The sequence below is a fragment of the Heterodontus francisci genome, chromosome 11 (genome assembly GCF_036365525.1).
Source record: "Heterodontus francisci isolate sHetFra1 chromosome 11, sHetFra1.hap1, whole genome shotgun sequence".
In the NCBI taxonomy this organism is placed as follows: Eukaryota; Metazoa; Chordata; class Chondrichthyes; order Heterodontiformes; family Heterodontidae; genus Heterodontus; species Heterodontus francisci.
Window position 1 is genome coordinate 53,508,600 of NC_090381.1, and position 16,325 is coordinate 53,524,924.

The window sequence follows — 16,325 nt, forward strand, 5'->3', positions numbered from 1 at the left end:
GGACTTCCAGAAGGCATTTGATAAGGTGCTGCGCAAAAGGTAAGTTCACATGGGGATAGGGGCAATTTATTAGCTTGGAGAGAGGATTGGCTAACCAACAGAAAACAGAAAGTCGGGATAAATGGGTCTTTCTCTGGTTGGCAAGATATAACTGGTGGGGTGCCACAGGGTTTGGTCCTTGGGCTCCAACTATTTACAAGCTATATAAATGACTTGGATGCAGGGATAGAAGGTACAATAGCCAAATTTGCAGATGACACAAATAGGTGGGATAGTAAGTTGCAATAAAGAAATAAGAAATTTACAAATGGATATTGATAGGTTAGGTGAATGAGCCAAAATTTGGCAGATGGACTTTAACGTGGATAAGTGTGAGGTTAACCATTTTGGTCGGAAGAATAGAAAGGCAAATTATTATCTAAATGGAGAGAAACTTCAGAGTGCTTCGGTGCAGAGGGATCTGGGTGTCCTCGTGCATGAATCGCAGAAAGCTAGAATGCATGTGCAGCAGATAACATGAAGGCAAATGGAATTTTGGCATTTATTGCGAGAGGACTATAATATAAAAGTAGGGAAGTGTTGTTGCAACTGTACAAGGCATTAGTGAGACCTCACCTGGAGTATTGCGTACAGTTTTAGTCCCTTTACTGGATGTAGTTGCATTGGAGGCAGTTCAGAGGAGGTTCACTAGATTGATTCCAGGGATAAGGGGTTTTGTCTTATGAAGAGAGATTGATCAATTTAGGCATTTTCTCTCTCGAGTTTAGAAGAATGAGAGGAGATCTAAATGAGGTATATAAGATGATTAAGGGAATTGACAAAGTAGAAGTAGAGAGGATGTTTCCTCTTGTGGGGCAATCTAGAACAAAAGGTCATAGCTTTAGGATAAGTGGTAGCAGATTTAAAACAGAGATGAGGGGAAATTACTTCTCTCAAAGCGTCGTGAGTCTGTCAAATTCACTACCCCAGATTGCGGTGGATGCTGCGACATTGAGTAAATTTCAGGAGGAGATAGACAGATTTTGAATTAGTAATGGGTTGAAGGGTCATGGAGAACGGGCAGGAAAGTGGAGTTGAGGCTGAAATGAGATCAGCCATGATCGTATTGAACGGCGGGGCAGGCTTCAGGGGCTCCTAGTTCTTATGCCTGGGCGCCATACAGAAGGTGATGAGGACTACGGCTTTGTACACCAAGAGTTTGGTCTGTGCGCTGAGGCTGTGGTTGCTCCACACTCATTTTCAGAGTCTGCAGAACATATTGTTTGCTTTTGAAAGCCTATTGTCTACTTCCTTGTCTATAGTGGCATCAAAAGAGATGCCGCTGCCCAAATAAGTAAATTGCTTGACGGCATTCAGCTCCGTTCCCTCAATGACAATGTTTGGTGGTCTGTATTTTTCTTGGGGTGCAGGCTGATGCACGACTTCAGTTTTCTTTAAACTGATTTTTAATCTGAAGAGTTGTGCTGCCTCGAAAAAACGTGTGAAAAATTATACTGGTTACTCAAACCTCTTTGAACCCTGCCGAACCATAAAATTCTCTTGGCTTTTTGCAAACCGAAGACACAAATATCTAGTCAATCATTCCTGTGTTCTCAAATGTAAAAATCTATTCTGGTCATGTTCTGAAGGTGCTCCATTTTTAAAATGTTTTGAGGACTGTGTTAACGATTATGGACATTGGTTCATTTGGAAAACTGAAAAGATTCCATGGATGTGTTTTTTTTACAACGGTCATTGGGAAGACACTTGAGCTTTGTGTTTAAAAACAACCTTACTGGATGTCACATGCCTTAAGCTAAATAAACAACAGGAATCTTGGTGGCCAGAGAAGTGACCTGTCAAGATTTATGATGGTCAGGAGGTTTAGACATGCTGTTGGGGTGTGGACTGTTTTGAAGGCAGATGGGTTTGTCACCTTCTGAAAAGAAACACCCAACTCATCTTTTTCCCACCTCTTTGAGAGACCCTGCAAAAAAAAAATCCAATGTGTGATAGCTAAAACCCTCCCGATACCACATTTCTCCTGAGAAGCTTCTGGAAAGCCTGCCAGATAAGTTCTCGAAGCTGTCTTAAAAAAGGCGCTCCAGAAAAGATCCCAGTGGTGCGTCGATGTGCAATCAGACATCAGACTGTACGCCATTTGGGACGCAACATATCATCTTCTCCTTCCAAAGGAATTAACACGTATTTGGCCAGAGTCGGTTTTTGCCTTTTTTTTGTGGAAAACCAATGCAGAGAAATCTTTTTTTAATCTAACCATGTGTGTGTTGAGTATCTAGAAGGGAATATCTGTTTATATTCATCTTTCAAACTGTGTTAATGCTTTGCATCTTTATTGGATGAGTCTTGTTTTATAATAAGTTGTGAATTTTTGTTTATTAAAGAAACTTGGTTGGTGTATTTTATTCTGGGTTAGAGTATATGATTGACTGCATCGGTAACTGGGTGAACATTTAAATATATGTTGTAGCTTGTGGAGAAGTGGAACTTGCGAAAGACAGTGCGCTCCTCCCGCCTCGGTGGCTCTGGGTGGATAACCTGATGCCGACAACATGCAATTGCAAGTGTGGTAATAATAATTGAAAAGAGGAAAAGTGAAAAAACAGCTTTCTTGTGCTTTAAAGTTTACACTACCGGAATGGATTTGTTACTTGCTACGACCTTTTTGAGGAGGGAGGATTTATCCCTGAGTGATATGCAAATCTTAACCAAGGCGAGGCTAAATGAATAGGCAGAAAAGCTGGTGTTAGAGTTAAAACCAGGAGCTAAGAAAGCAGACATAATTGAGGTAATAGCACAGCATTGGAAATTGAAAGAAGGACAGGGCAATCCAGATGGTAGTTCAGTTGAATTAACTAGGATTCAGTTGCAGATGAAGCAGCTTGAACAGGAAAAAGAGATGAAAAAACTTGAGTTTGAACAGGAAAGTGAATTAATAATGAAGAAACTTGAAAGAGAGGACAGGGCAAAAGAGACAGCATTTCAAAGAGAAAGGGAATTTGAATTTAAAAAGCTAGAACTAAGTCAAAGGGGTGGCCTTGTCCCCAGGGTAAATTCTGGTGAGGAAAGATCTGACTCAGCCCAGGATCCAGTGGAGAGCTGTTTCAATTTGTGCAAGACCTCCTGAAGTTCGAAAAGATAGCCAGACAGATGAAGTGGCCAAAGGAAAGCTGGATACTGTTTATGCAAAGGACGTTGATGGGGAGAGCTCATGAAGTTTATGCTATGCTTTCTGAGGAGGCTTCTGCAGCTCATGAGATGGCAACAAAGTCTGTTCTCACTGCTTATGAGTTAGTCCCTGAAGCATACAGGCAAAATTTCAGAACCTCCGGAAACAGTCTGGGCAAACATATTTAGAATTTGAGAGGGTAAAGCAAATTAATTTTGATTGGATGCAGGCACTAAAGTAGAGGCCACGTATGAAACCCTAAGGGAAATAATTTTGGAAGAATTTAAAAATTCATTCCTTCCGTTAGTAAGAACCCATGTAGAGAAACAGAAAGTTTCAACAGACAGGCAGCGGTGATCGCTGATGAATACAAGCTTGTTTACAAGCCTAAACCCTTTCACCCCCCCACCCCCCCCCCCCGCCCACGAACCCGAGAAGGCTAGAAGGTGGGAGGGTGAAAGGAAGGCAAGCAGGTGGGGACAAGAAAGGACAGCTGGGAACGCTCCGGGATCTCCTCAGGCCAGAAAGCAAGATGCTGAGGGTGGAAATGAGGTCCGAAAGCCTAAGTGTTTCCATTGCCACAAGGTGAGGCACCTTTGTGCAGAATGCTGGCAGTTGCGAGGTACCCCCTGGGACGTGTTGGGGTACGTAAGGCCAATGCAGAGAAAGGGGCCATGACTGCAGCTGTAAGGCCACGAACAAAAACCGCTCTGAGTGCAGGGGACGTGAACAAGATACCTGAGAGTTATAGGGAATTCTTATCAAAAGGAAGAGTAACTCCTTATCCCTCGAGAGGCAGATAAACCTTTAGTTATACTGAGGGATACAGGAGCCACCCAAACCCTTTTGCTGGGGAAAGGCATAACTTTTCCACCAGAGAGTGCACTGAATGCCAAGGTTTTAGTGAACGTTATCGGCGGGGAGTATATACCCGTACCTTTGTATCGGGTGCACCTGGAATGTGATCTCATGTCTGGAATGGTAACTGTAGGAGTTGTCCATAGTTTGCCTGTAGATGGAGTTGACCTACTTCTGGGGAATGATTTGGCCAGAGCAAAGGTAATAGCTTCTCCAGTAGTCATGGAAAGTCCAAGTGAAGTCCAAGAGACAGAACAGTTGCAGGAAAAGGTTCCAGGAATTTTCGCTTCATGTGTCGTGATCCGAGCAATGGCGAAACAAGCTCCATGTCGGAGGTCAAATTGGCACCACAGACAGCCAAATATCTGAAACTTTCTTTGGGGATTTGAATAATCCGAAGGCAATGTTCAATAAGTCTTCTCTGATCAAGGCTCAGCAAGCCAATCCAGATTTAAGTAAAGTGGCACAATCAGATCCAACTTAAGCTGAGACAAAGGGAGTTCCAGAAGGCTACTACATTAAAAATGGGATTCTGATGAGAAAGTGGAGACCTGCTCACAGACCTACAGACTAAGACTGGACTGTTGTTCACCAGATAGTGGTACCGTCCAGGTATCACCGGGAAATATTAAAAATAGCCCATGAAATTCCCATGGTGTGACGTGTGGGGATCCGGAAGACCCAATCACGTATAGGTTGACATTTTTCGTGGCCAGGTCTTTACAAGGATGTGGTGCAGTTTTGTAAAACATGTCAGATTGTGGGAAACCCGCAACCTGCCATAAAACTGGCACCTCTAATTCCCATTTTTTGGGGAACCATTGAGTAGGGTGTTGGTAGACTGTGTGGGACCTTTATCGAAAACAAAAGAGGGACGTCAATATCTACTTACTATTATGGATATGGCTACTCAGTTCCCAGAGGCCATTCCCTTGAGAACAACTGCTAGGGTAGTGGTAGAAAAGTGAACCCAATTTTTCACTAGATGTGGATTACCGATTGAGATCCAGTCAGATCAAGATTCCAATTTCATGTCTAATACTTTCCAGGAAATTATGAATAATCTGGGAATGACACAGTTAAAGTCTTCAGCATACCACCCACAGACACACGGGGCTTTAGAACAGTACCATCAGATCCTCAAGACGATGATCAGGGCATACAGTCATGATAATCCCCATGATTGGGATAAAGGGCTGGAATTTCTTTTGTTTGCCACTGGGGATTCAACTGATGAGTCTACCGGTTTTGGTCCTTTTGAATTAGTTTATGGACATGAGGTAAGAGGTACTCTGAAACTAATCAAAAAAATGTTTTTAGAACAGAGGGGCAAATCTTCCGTGTTAGACCAAGTATCCGTGCTCCGGGAGGGGCTCACGAGAGCCTGCAAGGTGGCTCAGGAACACCTGAAAGCTTCCCAAACAACAGTGAAGAAATGGGCAGACGAGCATGCCAAGACCCGAACATTTCAATCAGGGGCTGAAGTGTTGGTATTACTACCTTTACAGGGTGAACTGCTGAAAGCACGGTTCAGTGGACCATATCAAGTGGTCGAAAGAATTGGTGAAGTAAATTATTTGATTGACACGCCAGATCACCGGAAGAAGAATTGGCTGTGTCATATCAATATATTGAAACAATATTACTGCCGGGAGGGGGATAAGCAAGCAGAGGTATGTCAGGTATGCCTCGACAATTCTCAAATTGAATCTTCAGTCAAAACAGCTGGAGTTCCCCAGTTGTGTTCTGCCTAAACGTGATGGCTCAACTAGATTTTGCATTGACTATAGAAAGGTAAATGCAGTAACAAAGGCAGACCCCAACCCATTTCCTTGCTTGGAAGACTATTGACAGAGTTGGCAGTGCCACATTTCTTACCAAAATAGATCTGTTAAAGAAATATTGGCCTTTATCACACCAAACGGTCTTTTCCAATGCAGAGTGATGCCATTCGGTCTAAAAATAATTCCCCAGCAAATTTCCAGAGACAAATTAAACAAGTGGTAGCCAGTGTTCCCAACTGTGTGATTTACCTTGATGATGTGTTGGTATGCAGTGACACTTGGAAGAACCACTTGGAACAACGAAAAGTTCTGTTCAGAAAATTACAGTTGGCTGATTTGGTGATCGACCTTGCGAAAAGTGAATTTGCAAAAGTACGGGTGACCTACCTCTGGCATATAGTAGGGCAAAAACAAGTATTGCCAAGAACCGCAAAAGTACAAGCATCGATGGCGTTCCCTACCCCTGAGACTAAACGAACAATCATGAGGTTTTTTGGGATGTGTGGTTTCGACTGCAAGTTTGTACCAAATTTCAGCACTATAGCTGCTCCACTGAGAGATTTGATGCAAAAAAAGCCAAGGAAGTATGGTCAGGGGAGTGCCAAGCATCTTTTGAGAGGCTGAAATCCATTTTGATCAATGAACTAGCGTTGGCTGCCCCAAATTTCACTAAGTCCTTCAAGGTAGCAAATGATGCTAGTGACCTGGGGGGGTGGTTGGTGCAATCCTTTTACGAGACAACAAAAATATACTTAGCAGTGGAAAAAGAAACCCTGGGCTTATTACCAGCTCTTAAGCATTTTGAAGTATATGGCCACCATGACGACAGAGGGACACTGGTATATACTGATCATAACCCCCTAGCATTTGTGGAAAAATTCAACAACCAGAATGCCGCACTATTTCGATGGAGTTTACTGTTGCAGCCCTATCACTTAACGGTTATCCACGTTACGGGGAAAATAATGTAATTGCTGATGCTTTGTCTCGAATTTAACTTTGCTTTGAGTTATCTGAGTAAAAAGATGGTATAAAGCAGAACTGTATTCGTTGCACGTAAAGAGTGAATGGGAATGAGAGTACATGTGTTTTAATATTTTTTCCACACAGTAGTGAAATACATTTAAAAATTACATTTAATTCCTCCAAGGATGGAGGTGCTCCGTTCTTAAAACATTTTGAGGACTTGTGTTAACGATTTTGAACATTGGTTCTTTTGGAAAACTGAAGAGATTCCATGGATGTGTTTTTTTTTTTGCAAGTGTCACTAGGAATACATTTGAGCTTTGTTTTTAAAAGCAACCTTTACTTGATGTCACATGCATTAAGCTAAATAAACAACAGGAATCTTGGTGGCCAGGGGTGCTACTTACAGAGAAGTGACCTGTCGAGATTTATGGTGGTCAGGAGGTTTACACTTGCTGTTGGGGTGTGGACTATTCTGAAGTTTGGGTTTGTAGACTTCTGAAAAGAAACACCCAACTCATCTTTCTCCACCTCTTTGAGAGACCCTGCAAAAAATCCAGTATGTGATAGCTAAAACCCTCCTGGTGCAGCATTTCTTCTGAGAAGCTTCTGGAAAGCCTGCCAGGAGCTAGCTGCAGGATAAAAACAATCAAAGGTATGGTTCATCTGCAGGCTCCAATATTACCATTGTATAATCCTCAGTAGAAATCAAGTCATGTATTTGGACCTATCTCACAATAGATAACCTAACCATGTTACATGAGTTTATTTTAAAGAAGAGTTTTACTTTTACAAATTATGTACAGAATTACTTTTCAAGTTATGTTTTTCTTTTTTTCCAGTTTTGAATTTACTCACAAGAAGCAGTCTGGTGGTGCAGGCCAGTATGGCAAGGTTATTGGTTTATTAGAACCTCTGGACCCTGAAAACTACACTAAGTTAGAATTTGCTGACAGAACTATTGGAACAAATGTACCAAAGCAGTTTATACCAGCCATTGAGAAGGTACTGGATCAGACTATTTCCTTATCTCAGCTCTTCTTCATCTGATACTGACTTACGTTTTTCTTGCTTTATCTCTAGCAATATTACCAAGCCCCATAATTATTTGGAAACTTTGCCTTATAATGGGAGGGAAAATTAAAATTTTGAAGATTTTATAATTTTTTTCAAGAGAAATCGAATGAATTTCTACCCATGTGGCACTGCCACAAAATTAAACTTGTGAAGTTTGCTGATAAAGCATGGAGGAAGTGTGTCCTCAATTGCATCAAACCTAACAGGAAAATGGCAAAATGGAGACTATAATTATCTAAATGTGGGACAGAATACATGAAATTTATGGCCATGAAAATATTAGCTCGGTAAAACCAAAATAATCAACCACATTGTGTTTTAGCCTGTACATAGTTGTAATTTAGGGATAAGCTCGGGGGCATGGTCATGGAATCAATTACCAACTTCTTTCCCGACTGAGTGTTCAAAACCACCCAAACTGGTGGAATGGGAATTGTCTGCATCAACTGTCTAAAAGGATATTGAGTGAAATGAGTGTGGACATTGCCAACCCAATTCCGATTGGAAACTCAAAGCAAAGCTTTTCATTTATTACTAAATTGGCATTGTTGTTTCTTCGGACCACAAGGATGACTGATGTGAGAAATGGAAAATCTTCACACTGGTTGAAATGGACCTGGTACCCTTCAGAGGCTTGTTACATTGATGGCATATTATGGAGCAAACATTACCCTTCAGCTAATCTGTCCTGGGTGAGCCATATCTTGCAAGAAAAACAAAATGTGAACTAAGTATCTTATTCCTCCGTAATCCTTGCTTTTGGATAATCCTTCCTTTCTTAATGGACATCGGGTAATAAAATGTGTAAAATCCTTTATATATGGTCTTTAAGCCAAAAATCCACTTCATTTCCAAAAAATCTTTTTTTTTTAAAGGCATAACTTCCAGTTCAGTCACTTGGGTGGTCTGAAAACCAATGCTCCGCTTGGCATCTCAACCCATCGTTAACTCAGAATTACACTGTGCACACTTAGCCATTTACTAGCTCTCTGTTCATCCCGGCTGTTAAAAAACTCGGAAATAGTTGTATTACATGAATCAGTCCATGGCTTGGAGCTCATTTAAGGCAGTAATGTATTTTAGGGATGAGATGACATCACAAAGCCACTGGAGCTATCCTTTTGCATATTACATTATCTCAACCATTGATGTGTTTCAGCCTTGCCCTACCATTCGATAAGATCATGGCTGATCTGCCTCAGACCTCAACTCCTCCTTCGTGCCAGCTCCTCATAGCCCTCAACTCCCTGATATTTCAAAAATCTATCTACCTCCTATTTAAATACTTCGTGATCTAGCCTCCACAACTCTCTGAAGTAGAGAATTCCAGACATTCACTACCCTCTGAGAGAAGAAATTCCTTTGCATCTCAGTTTTAAATGAGTGTCCCCTTATTCTGTAACTATGTCCGCTACTTCGACATTCCCCCACTGGTGGAAACATCTTCTCAACATCTACCCTGGCAAGCCCCCTCAGAATCTTGTACGTTTCAATAAGATGACCCCTCATTCTTCTAAACTCTAATGATTAAAGGCCTAATCTGTTTAGCCGTTCTTGATAAGTCAACCCGTTCATCCCAGGAATCAGCCCAGCGAATCTCTTTTGAACTGCCTCTAATGCCAGTATATCATTTCTTAAATACAGGGACCAAAACTGGACACAGTACTCCAGCAGCCGCCTTACCAACACCCTGTACTGTTGTAACAAGTCTTCCCTATTTTTAAACTCCAACCCCCTAGCAATAAAGGCCAAAATTCCATTTGCCTTCTTAATTGCTTGCTGCACCTGCATGCTAACTTTTTGTGTTTCATGCACAAGAACACCCAGATCCCTCTGTGCTGCACTTTTTTGGAGTCTCTCTCCATTTAAATAATAGTCTGCCTTTTGATTCTTCCTACCAAGGTGCATGACTTCACATTTTCTTACATTCAACTCTGTCTGCCAAGTTTTTGCCCACTCACTCAACCTAACTATATCCCTTTGCAGATTCCTTATGTCCTCATCATAACATGCTCTGCCACCTATTTTTGTACCGTCAGCAAATTTGGATATATTACACTATGCCCCTCCTCCAAGTCATTAATATAGATAGTAAATAATTGAGGCCCTTCGACTGATCTTTGTGGCACTCCACAAGTTATGTCTTTCCAACCTGAGAAAGACCCATTAATCCTGACTGTCTTCTGTGAGTTAACCAATCCTCAATCCATGCTAATACATTACCCCCAATACCGTGAGCTCCGATCTTGCGCAATAATCTTTTATATGGCACTTTATCGAATGCTTTCTGGAAATCTAAATACACTATGTCTCCCGGTTCCCCTTTATAAACTCTGCTTGTTATATCCTCTGGCTGAGATCTGCTATTTCAGTACAGGAAATGCACTAAACTGAGCCCTTCTTGAACTGTGTGGCACCAAGGAAGCTCAATACTTTCTTTAATAAATTAAAAGGGCAATATAAAATACATAACATTAAAATATTCAGATTTGTGTCTTGCTTCAATGTGCTGTTTTCGTTCAATTTTGTTTAAAGTTATAACTATGCAACCAAAAACATGTTGTACATGTCATAACGCTGTGCTATGCATTATGTTGGCAGGGATTTCTTGAAGCTTGTGAAAAGGGTCCTCTTACAGCTCATAAAATCTCTGGGGTGCGATTTGTCCTGGAAGATGGTGCTCATCACATGGTGGATTCCAATGAAATCTCTTTCATCAGAGCTGGAGAGGGTGCTGTAAAACAGGGTTTGTAAAGCTAATAGAAATACAAAATACTAACAATAAGTATAACAATGCTCTCCCCAACACTTTCGAAATGAAGTTTTGATGGAGCTTTTCCTTCAAAAATGCTATTTTTTATATCAAATTTACTGAACCTTTATGTTTCTGAACAACATGTGTCTGTCGAGATAAAAATGCAAGTGATTTACTTTCAACAGACACTGATTTAGTTTTGCAGATTGTCATGCAGGACCTGTATGTCTATAAATGGAGAATTGGCATCCTGGTAACTTCAGAACTACACCTTGGACATTCTATCAAAAAATGCACAAATTACTTTTCTACATCCTTTCTCAGTGGCATATGTGCACTTTTGGATGGAAGAATATTTACCAGGAAAAATGCCATTTTATTACAGAAATCATTTTATGTAATATTTTGCATATTATTACTTTCACTCCAATTACATGTCTGTAATGTGTATGGACATACATTGTGGAATCATGAAAATGATGTTTTACCGCATAGTACCGCCTTTGCCTCAGGTTTTAATAATCATCCCAAAGGCATTTTATATTGTCAGAGGACAGCACAGTGGCGCAGTGGTTAGCACCGCAGCCCCACAGCTCCAGCTACCCGGGTTCAATTCTGGGTACTGCCTGTGTGGAGTTTGCAAGTTCTCCCTGTGTCTGCGTGGGTTTCCTCCGGGTGCTCCGGTTTCCTCCCACATGCCAAAGACTTGCAAGTTGATAGGTAAATTGGCCATTAGCAATTGCCCCTAGTATAGGTAGGTGGTAGGGAAATATAGGGACAGGTGGGGATGTGGTAGGAATATGGAATTAGTGGAGGATTAGTATAAATGGGTGGTTGATGGTCGGCACAGACTCGGTGGGCCGAAGGGCCTGTTTCAGTGCTGTATCTCTAAAACTAAAACTAAAACCTAAAAGACACTGCCTGAGCTTTCATGGAAATTAGTATGATTGGGAAACTTGACTGCACGTGAATTCTTCAGCATATGCTTTTACCTAACTGTTGGTAACATAGCCAGCATATTCTCAGTGCTTATACAAGCTGATCAGCTAATGATCTAAACATAAAGAAAATACAGTTACTTGCAGGTGAATCAATCCACAGACGTGTTATAAGCATATCTAATATAAAATTTCATGTGCATATAGGAGGTTAGAGATTAAGTTTGAACATGTGAACATACAAAATTGACAGGCAAGAGAAGAGCAGCTGACCATCAAACTTACCCCAAACTCATGATGCCTGGAGCATCCTGACTAGACCCTTGCTAACTCCCTGTAGGTTTGAAATCTGAGAGAAGCAAAAACCCCTGCACTTAACTTATATGTGAAATAATTACTTGCTTTCTGTTTGTTTCTATTGCTCAGCTATGGAGAAAACCAGTGTGGTTATTCTGGAACCCATTATGTCAGTGGAGGTTGTAGCACCAAATGAGTTTCAGGGAACTGTAATTGCTGGAGTTAACCGTCGACATGGTGTTATCACTGGCCAGGATGGAACAGAGGGATACTTTACACTTTATGCTGATGTATGTATAATGCATTGCCTCGTTTTCTTTCGTGGAGAATTTGTAATCTCACCATTGGGTAACCATGGTCAAATTTTGCCTTATGTCGATGTTTATCTGTTTTATTAAACTGTTCACTGTACATTAGTGATCATGTAGCTGCAAAACTATTTCAAGGAACTCATGGTTCAGTAGAAGATATTACTTTTGGCAAATATTGTGAAAGGGAAAGGGATTTAGAGTGTTGTGGAATGAAACATTGCTTTTTGCGGGAGCAGCATTAGCATGATGAAGGGTTTGTCTTATGAAGAGAGATTGAGTGGTTTTGGCCTTTACTCTCCAGAGTTTAGAAGAATGAGAGGAGATCTAATTGAGATATACAAGATGATTAAGGGGATTGACAAAGTAGATGTAGAGAGGATATTTCCTCTTGTGGGGCAATCTAGAATGAGAGGTCATAGTTTTCGGATAAGGGGAAGCAGATTTAAAACAGAGATGAGGAGAAATTACTTCTCTCAAAGGGTCGTGAGTCTGTGGAATTCACTACCTCAGAGTGCGGTGGATGCCAGGACATTGAGTAAATTTAAGGAGGCGATAGGTAGATTTTTAATTAGTAACAGGCAGGAAAGTGGAGTTAAGGCCGAGATGAGATCAGCCATGATCGTATTGAATGGCGGAGCAGGCTCGAGGGGCTGAATTGCCTACTCCTGCTCCTAGTTCTTATGTTCTTAACATTCCCTGATCATGTGGTACTGGCACCCTCCAAAATTCCCCAAAAAAGTTAAAAATACTGCCCTGTAGATTTTAAATTATTTTTAATCCCACTTGAAGGATGGGTCTTATTCATTCTTGCTTGTGTCCATTTCTACCTGAGGGAAGTTTACTTGTTTGAGTAATAATAAATATCTGACTGGACATGGCGGAATAGAATAATTTCTGCATTAAGGTATATTCAGTTTTAGTGATAATTAATGGAAACCCCCAATGGCATTACATAAAGAGCCAAAAAGCATGAAGCCAAGCTTTGTTTTTGTTTCAGTAACAAGTAGTTCTGGCGGGAATTTGATATTGTATTTCTCTGTTCTGTTGGTAGAATGCAACTCAATTCCAGAGACCAATCGGCCTGATATCCGACCACTAAATTCTACAATAATCTTCATAGGATGCCTTTATAATTGTGCTGTCAAAAGTCTCTGTTAAACAGCCAAAAAAGTGAATGCTCACTTACTCATCAGAATTGTTCCTTTCGACAGTTTTTGTGGTTTACTTTGATTTTCTCGTCAAGTTACGAAAAAGCTGATCCTTAACTGAATGAGAGGAAACAGAAATTGACATGACGAGCTAGTTACTGTCAATATTGTTATATAAGACTTGAAAAATGGTTGTTCTTCTTTTACAGGTACCACTGAATGACATGTTTGGATATGCCACAGAACTGCGGTCTTGCACAGAGGTATATCACCGAGCATTTCAAAGTGCCTCGCTTACACGGCTTTCTATTTCATCACTGGCTCTCCGAGGCTACTCATTCTCTTAATTTCTTAAAATAAAAATGCTTGATGTAGCATTAAAAACGTAGGGAGCTGAAGATCAGTTATTAGTGATAAATAAAGCTTTAGATTTCATTTGTACTTGATATAATGAAAAATTAAGAATTGATCAAGTGTACTAACTCTTTGAACTGATTAGAATTGCTGTAACTAAATGGGTGAACATTTTAAAAGGTTTGTTTGAACAAACGCAAGATTTGTTCTAACCTTTCTAACTTATGTTTTACAGGGTAAAGGTGAATATACAATGGACTACAGCAGATACCAGTCATGTCTGCCCAGTGTGCAGGAAGAGCTGGTCAATAAATACCTAGAAGCAACTGGTCAACTACCAGTTAAAAAGGGAAAAGCCAAGAACTAAAAGTCAATGTCAGTTGATTTTTCAAGAATGTTGGCTTAACTTTTCACAGCTTGATATCTCTTTCAAGAACATAAAAAAAACTGGCACTGCAGTTGGAAGCATTTTTGTCAGTGACACCTACACATAAGAATTCTGTAAGTTTCTTCCTTTGACAAGACAAACAGCAATCGCTACATCTCATGAACTGGCGGAATACAGTGTCACTTTATATTTTTCAAATTGTCTAATTTTGAAGGAGACTGATTATCACAAGGTTACACACTGACATTTATTTCTTCATATTGTATCTCTGAAAGTGCTGCTTTTTTTGATGATCACAGGTGGAAATTAGCAGAACTTTTTGAAAAGGGTTTGTTATCTGGTAATGTTGATATTAAAATCCTGATCCAAAGCATAACATTTTCCCCAATTATCACCTATATTTTAATTGAGTGCAGCCATTATTGTCAGTTAAATTTCAATTGGATCCTGTATCGCTTGTAGAAATCTGATTAGATTTTTATTTAAATTTCTGTTCATATAAAGGGGTACTACATTCATCCAACATTTTTTTTTTCAGAAATTCATATTTTTGAGGATGGACAAGAGCCATATTTCAGTACAATGATCTTGTGCCAGTTACGCAGTGTTGTGTTATTTATTTAGATTATTTACCACATTCTGTTTTAATCAACAAAAAAAGCTTACCGTATCAGTTTTTTCATAAAGACTGTGCCCTTTTAAATATGCTGTCATATAAAAGTGGGATATTTTTATCTGGAGTTGATGATTCAGGCTTCCCAAAGTGAACTTCAAGTTGTCTCCCTGTGCTTTTATCTTTTGGATTTACTGGCAACTTGGATCAAGTCATGAAACTAAAAGGAATGACGTAGATGGTGAAGTTTGTGTTCCTTAAATGAAAAAAGTTCTTTTTGTGATTATTCCCTTTTATTACAAAAAGTCTTTGTGTCTTGCAAGTTGTTTATTTTTTCCTCTACATGCTCCATGCAGTGCATAGTGCCTTGGTTTCCTATCTCCTCCCACTGCTATTCTGTACCTATTGCTTGGAAGTACCTGGCTGATCAATTTTTCTATCACTATCTATAGAGAAGCATCTGACTTTTATTCTCCCAGCTGATACTGGATCCTCAAGATACAAGCATTAGCGTGGTATATTGGTGCATCAGGGTAGGCTGCATTATTGCTTGATTGCTTCAGCAGTTTAATAAACTGCCGGTTGTCATATCTGCAGAATTTGTTTCCTCTCCATTTGTACACTTGAATTCGATAAGTGAGAAGGAAAAAGACCAAAGCAATTTTTTTTTTTGGTAAAATGACGAGCAAACAAACAAGAACATTCTCTTGATTTTGGTTTTGAGGGTTTGCTTCTCGAAACATAGAAAATAGGATCAGGAGTAGGCCATTCGGCACTTCGGGCCTGCTCCGCCATTAAAAAAGAGATCATGGCTGATCACTTAATTCAGTAGCCTGTTCCCACTTTCTTCCCATATCCCTTGATCTCTTTGGCATTAAGAAATATATCTATCTCCTTCTTGAATATATTTAACGACTTGGCCTCCACTGCCTTCTGCAGTAGAGAATTCCACAGGTTCACCACCTTCTGAGTGGAAAAAATGTCTCATCTCGGTTCTAAATGGCATACTCCATATCCTGAGACTGTGACCCCTGGTTCTGGACTCCCCAGCCATTGGGACCATCCTCCCTGCATCTAGCCTGTCTACTCCTGTTAGAATTTTATAGGTTTCTGCATTAAAATATTTTAAATTCAGCAATTGACGTAAGCAGTGATTTATTTGAACACAGCTTTACTTTGTACTGGATTGTATTGTATTTCCCTTGTATTTACTGAATTTGGTTTCCTGTTTTTAATATATTTTATATCTGAGAGCATTGTTTATAAACTCTATCAGAGCAGGTATTTTACTATGTTTCATTTCTCATTTATATTAAAACCTTAAATGTTTCTCAAACTTTCTCTACACATGCTGAACTTTCCTGTAGAACAAGAAGATTTAACACTGATGGTAGACTGGTTTTTAATTAATCCCTAAAGAAAAAACAGGGCCCAGTTGGGGGAAAAAATGGCAGAACTGCACAGAGGCAGAAAAGTTTTGTATTCAGTCACATGGCTACCTATCTGTTTTTGCTTATTTTGGTTTGATTTAATAGTCCACTATCACCCACTGGTAGGACCAAGCTTTACAACAGCAACTCTTAGAGAATAGCTTTCTGATTGTTGCTGGACTGTAATACAGAGACCACAGGGAGACTTTGGCGAGCAAGTCAACCCCAATCTGCATT

At 40.1% G+C, this 16,325-nt stretch overlaps 1 protein-coding gene across 1 annotated transcript in view; it reads left to right on the top strand.

The window, feature by feature from the left end:
- gfm1 (G elongation factor, mitochondrial 1) overlaps positions 1-15,994 on the top strand; it is a 150,461-nt gene extending 134,467 nt beyond the window's left edge. Inside the window, exons 14-18 of the mRNA XM_068042152.1 lie at positions 7,620-7,782; positions 10,456-10,600; positions 11,974-12,134; positions 13,513-13,566; positions 13,893-15,994. Of these exons, the coding sequence (XP_067898253.1) occupies positions 7,620-7,782; positions 10,456-10,600; positions 11,974-12,134; positions 13,513-13,566; positions 13,893-14,024 (655 nt within the window). The 3' untranslated portion in view covers positions 14,025-15,994. The remainder of the gene's footprint in view (positions 1-7,619; positions 7,783-10,455; positions 10,601-11,973; positions 12,135-13,512; positions 13,567-13,892) is intronic.
- The last annotated feature ends 331 nt before the right edge of the window (positions 15,995-16,325 follow it).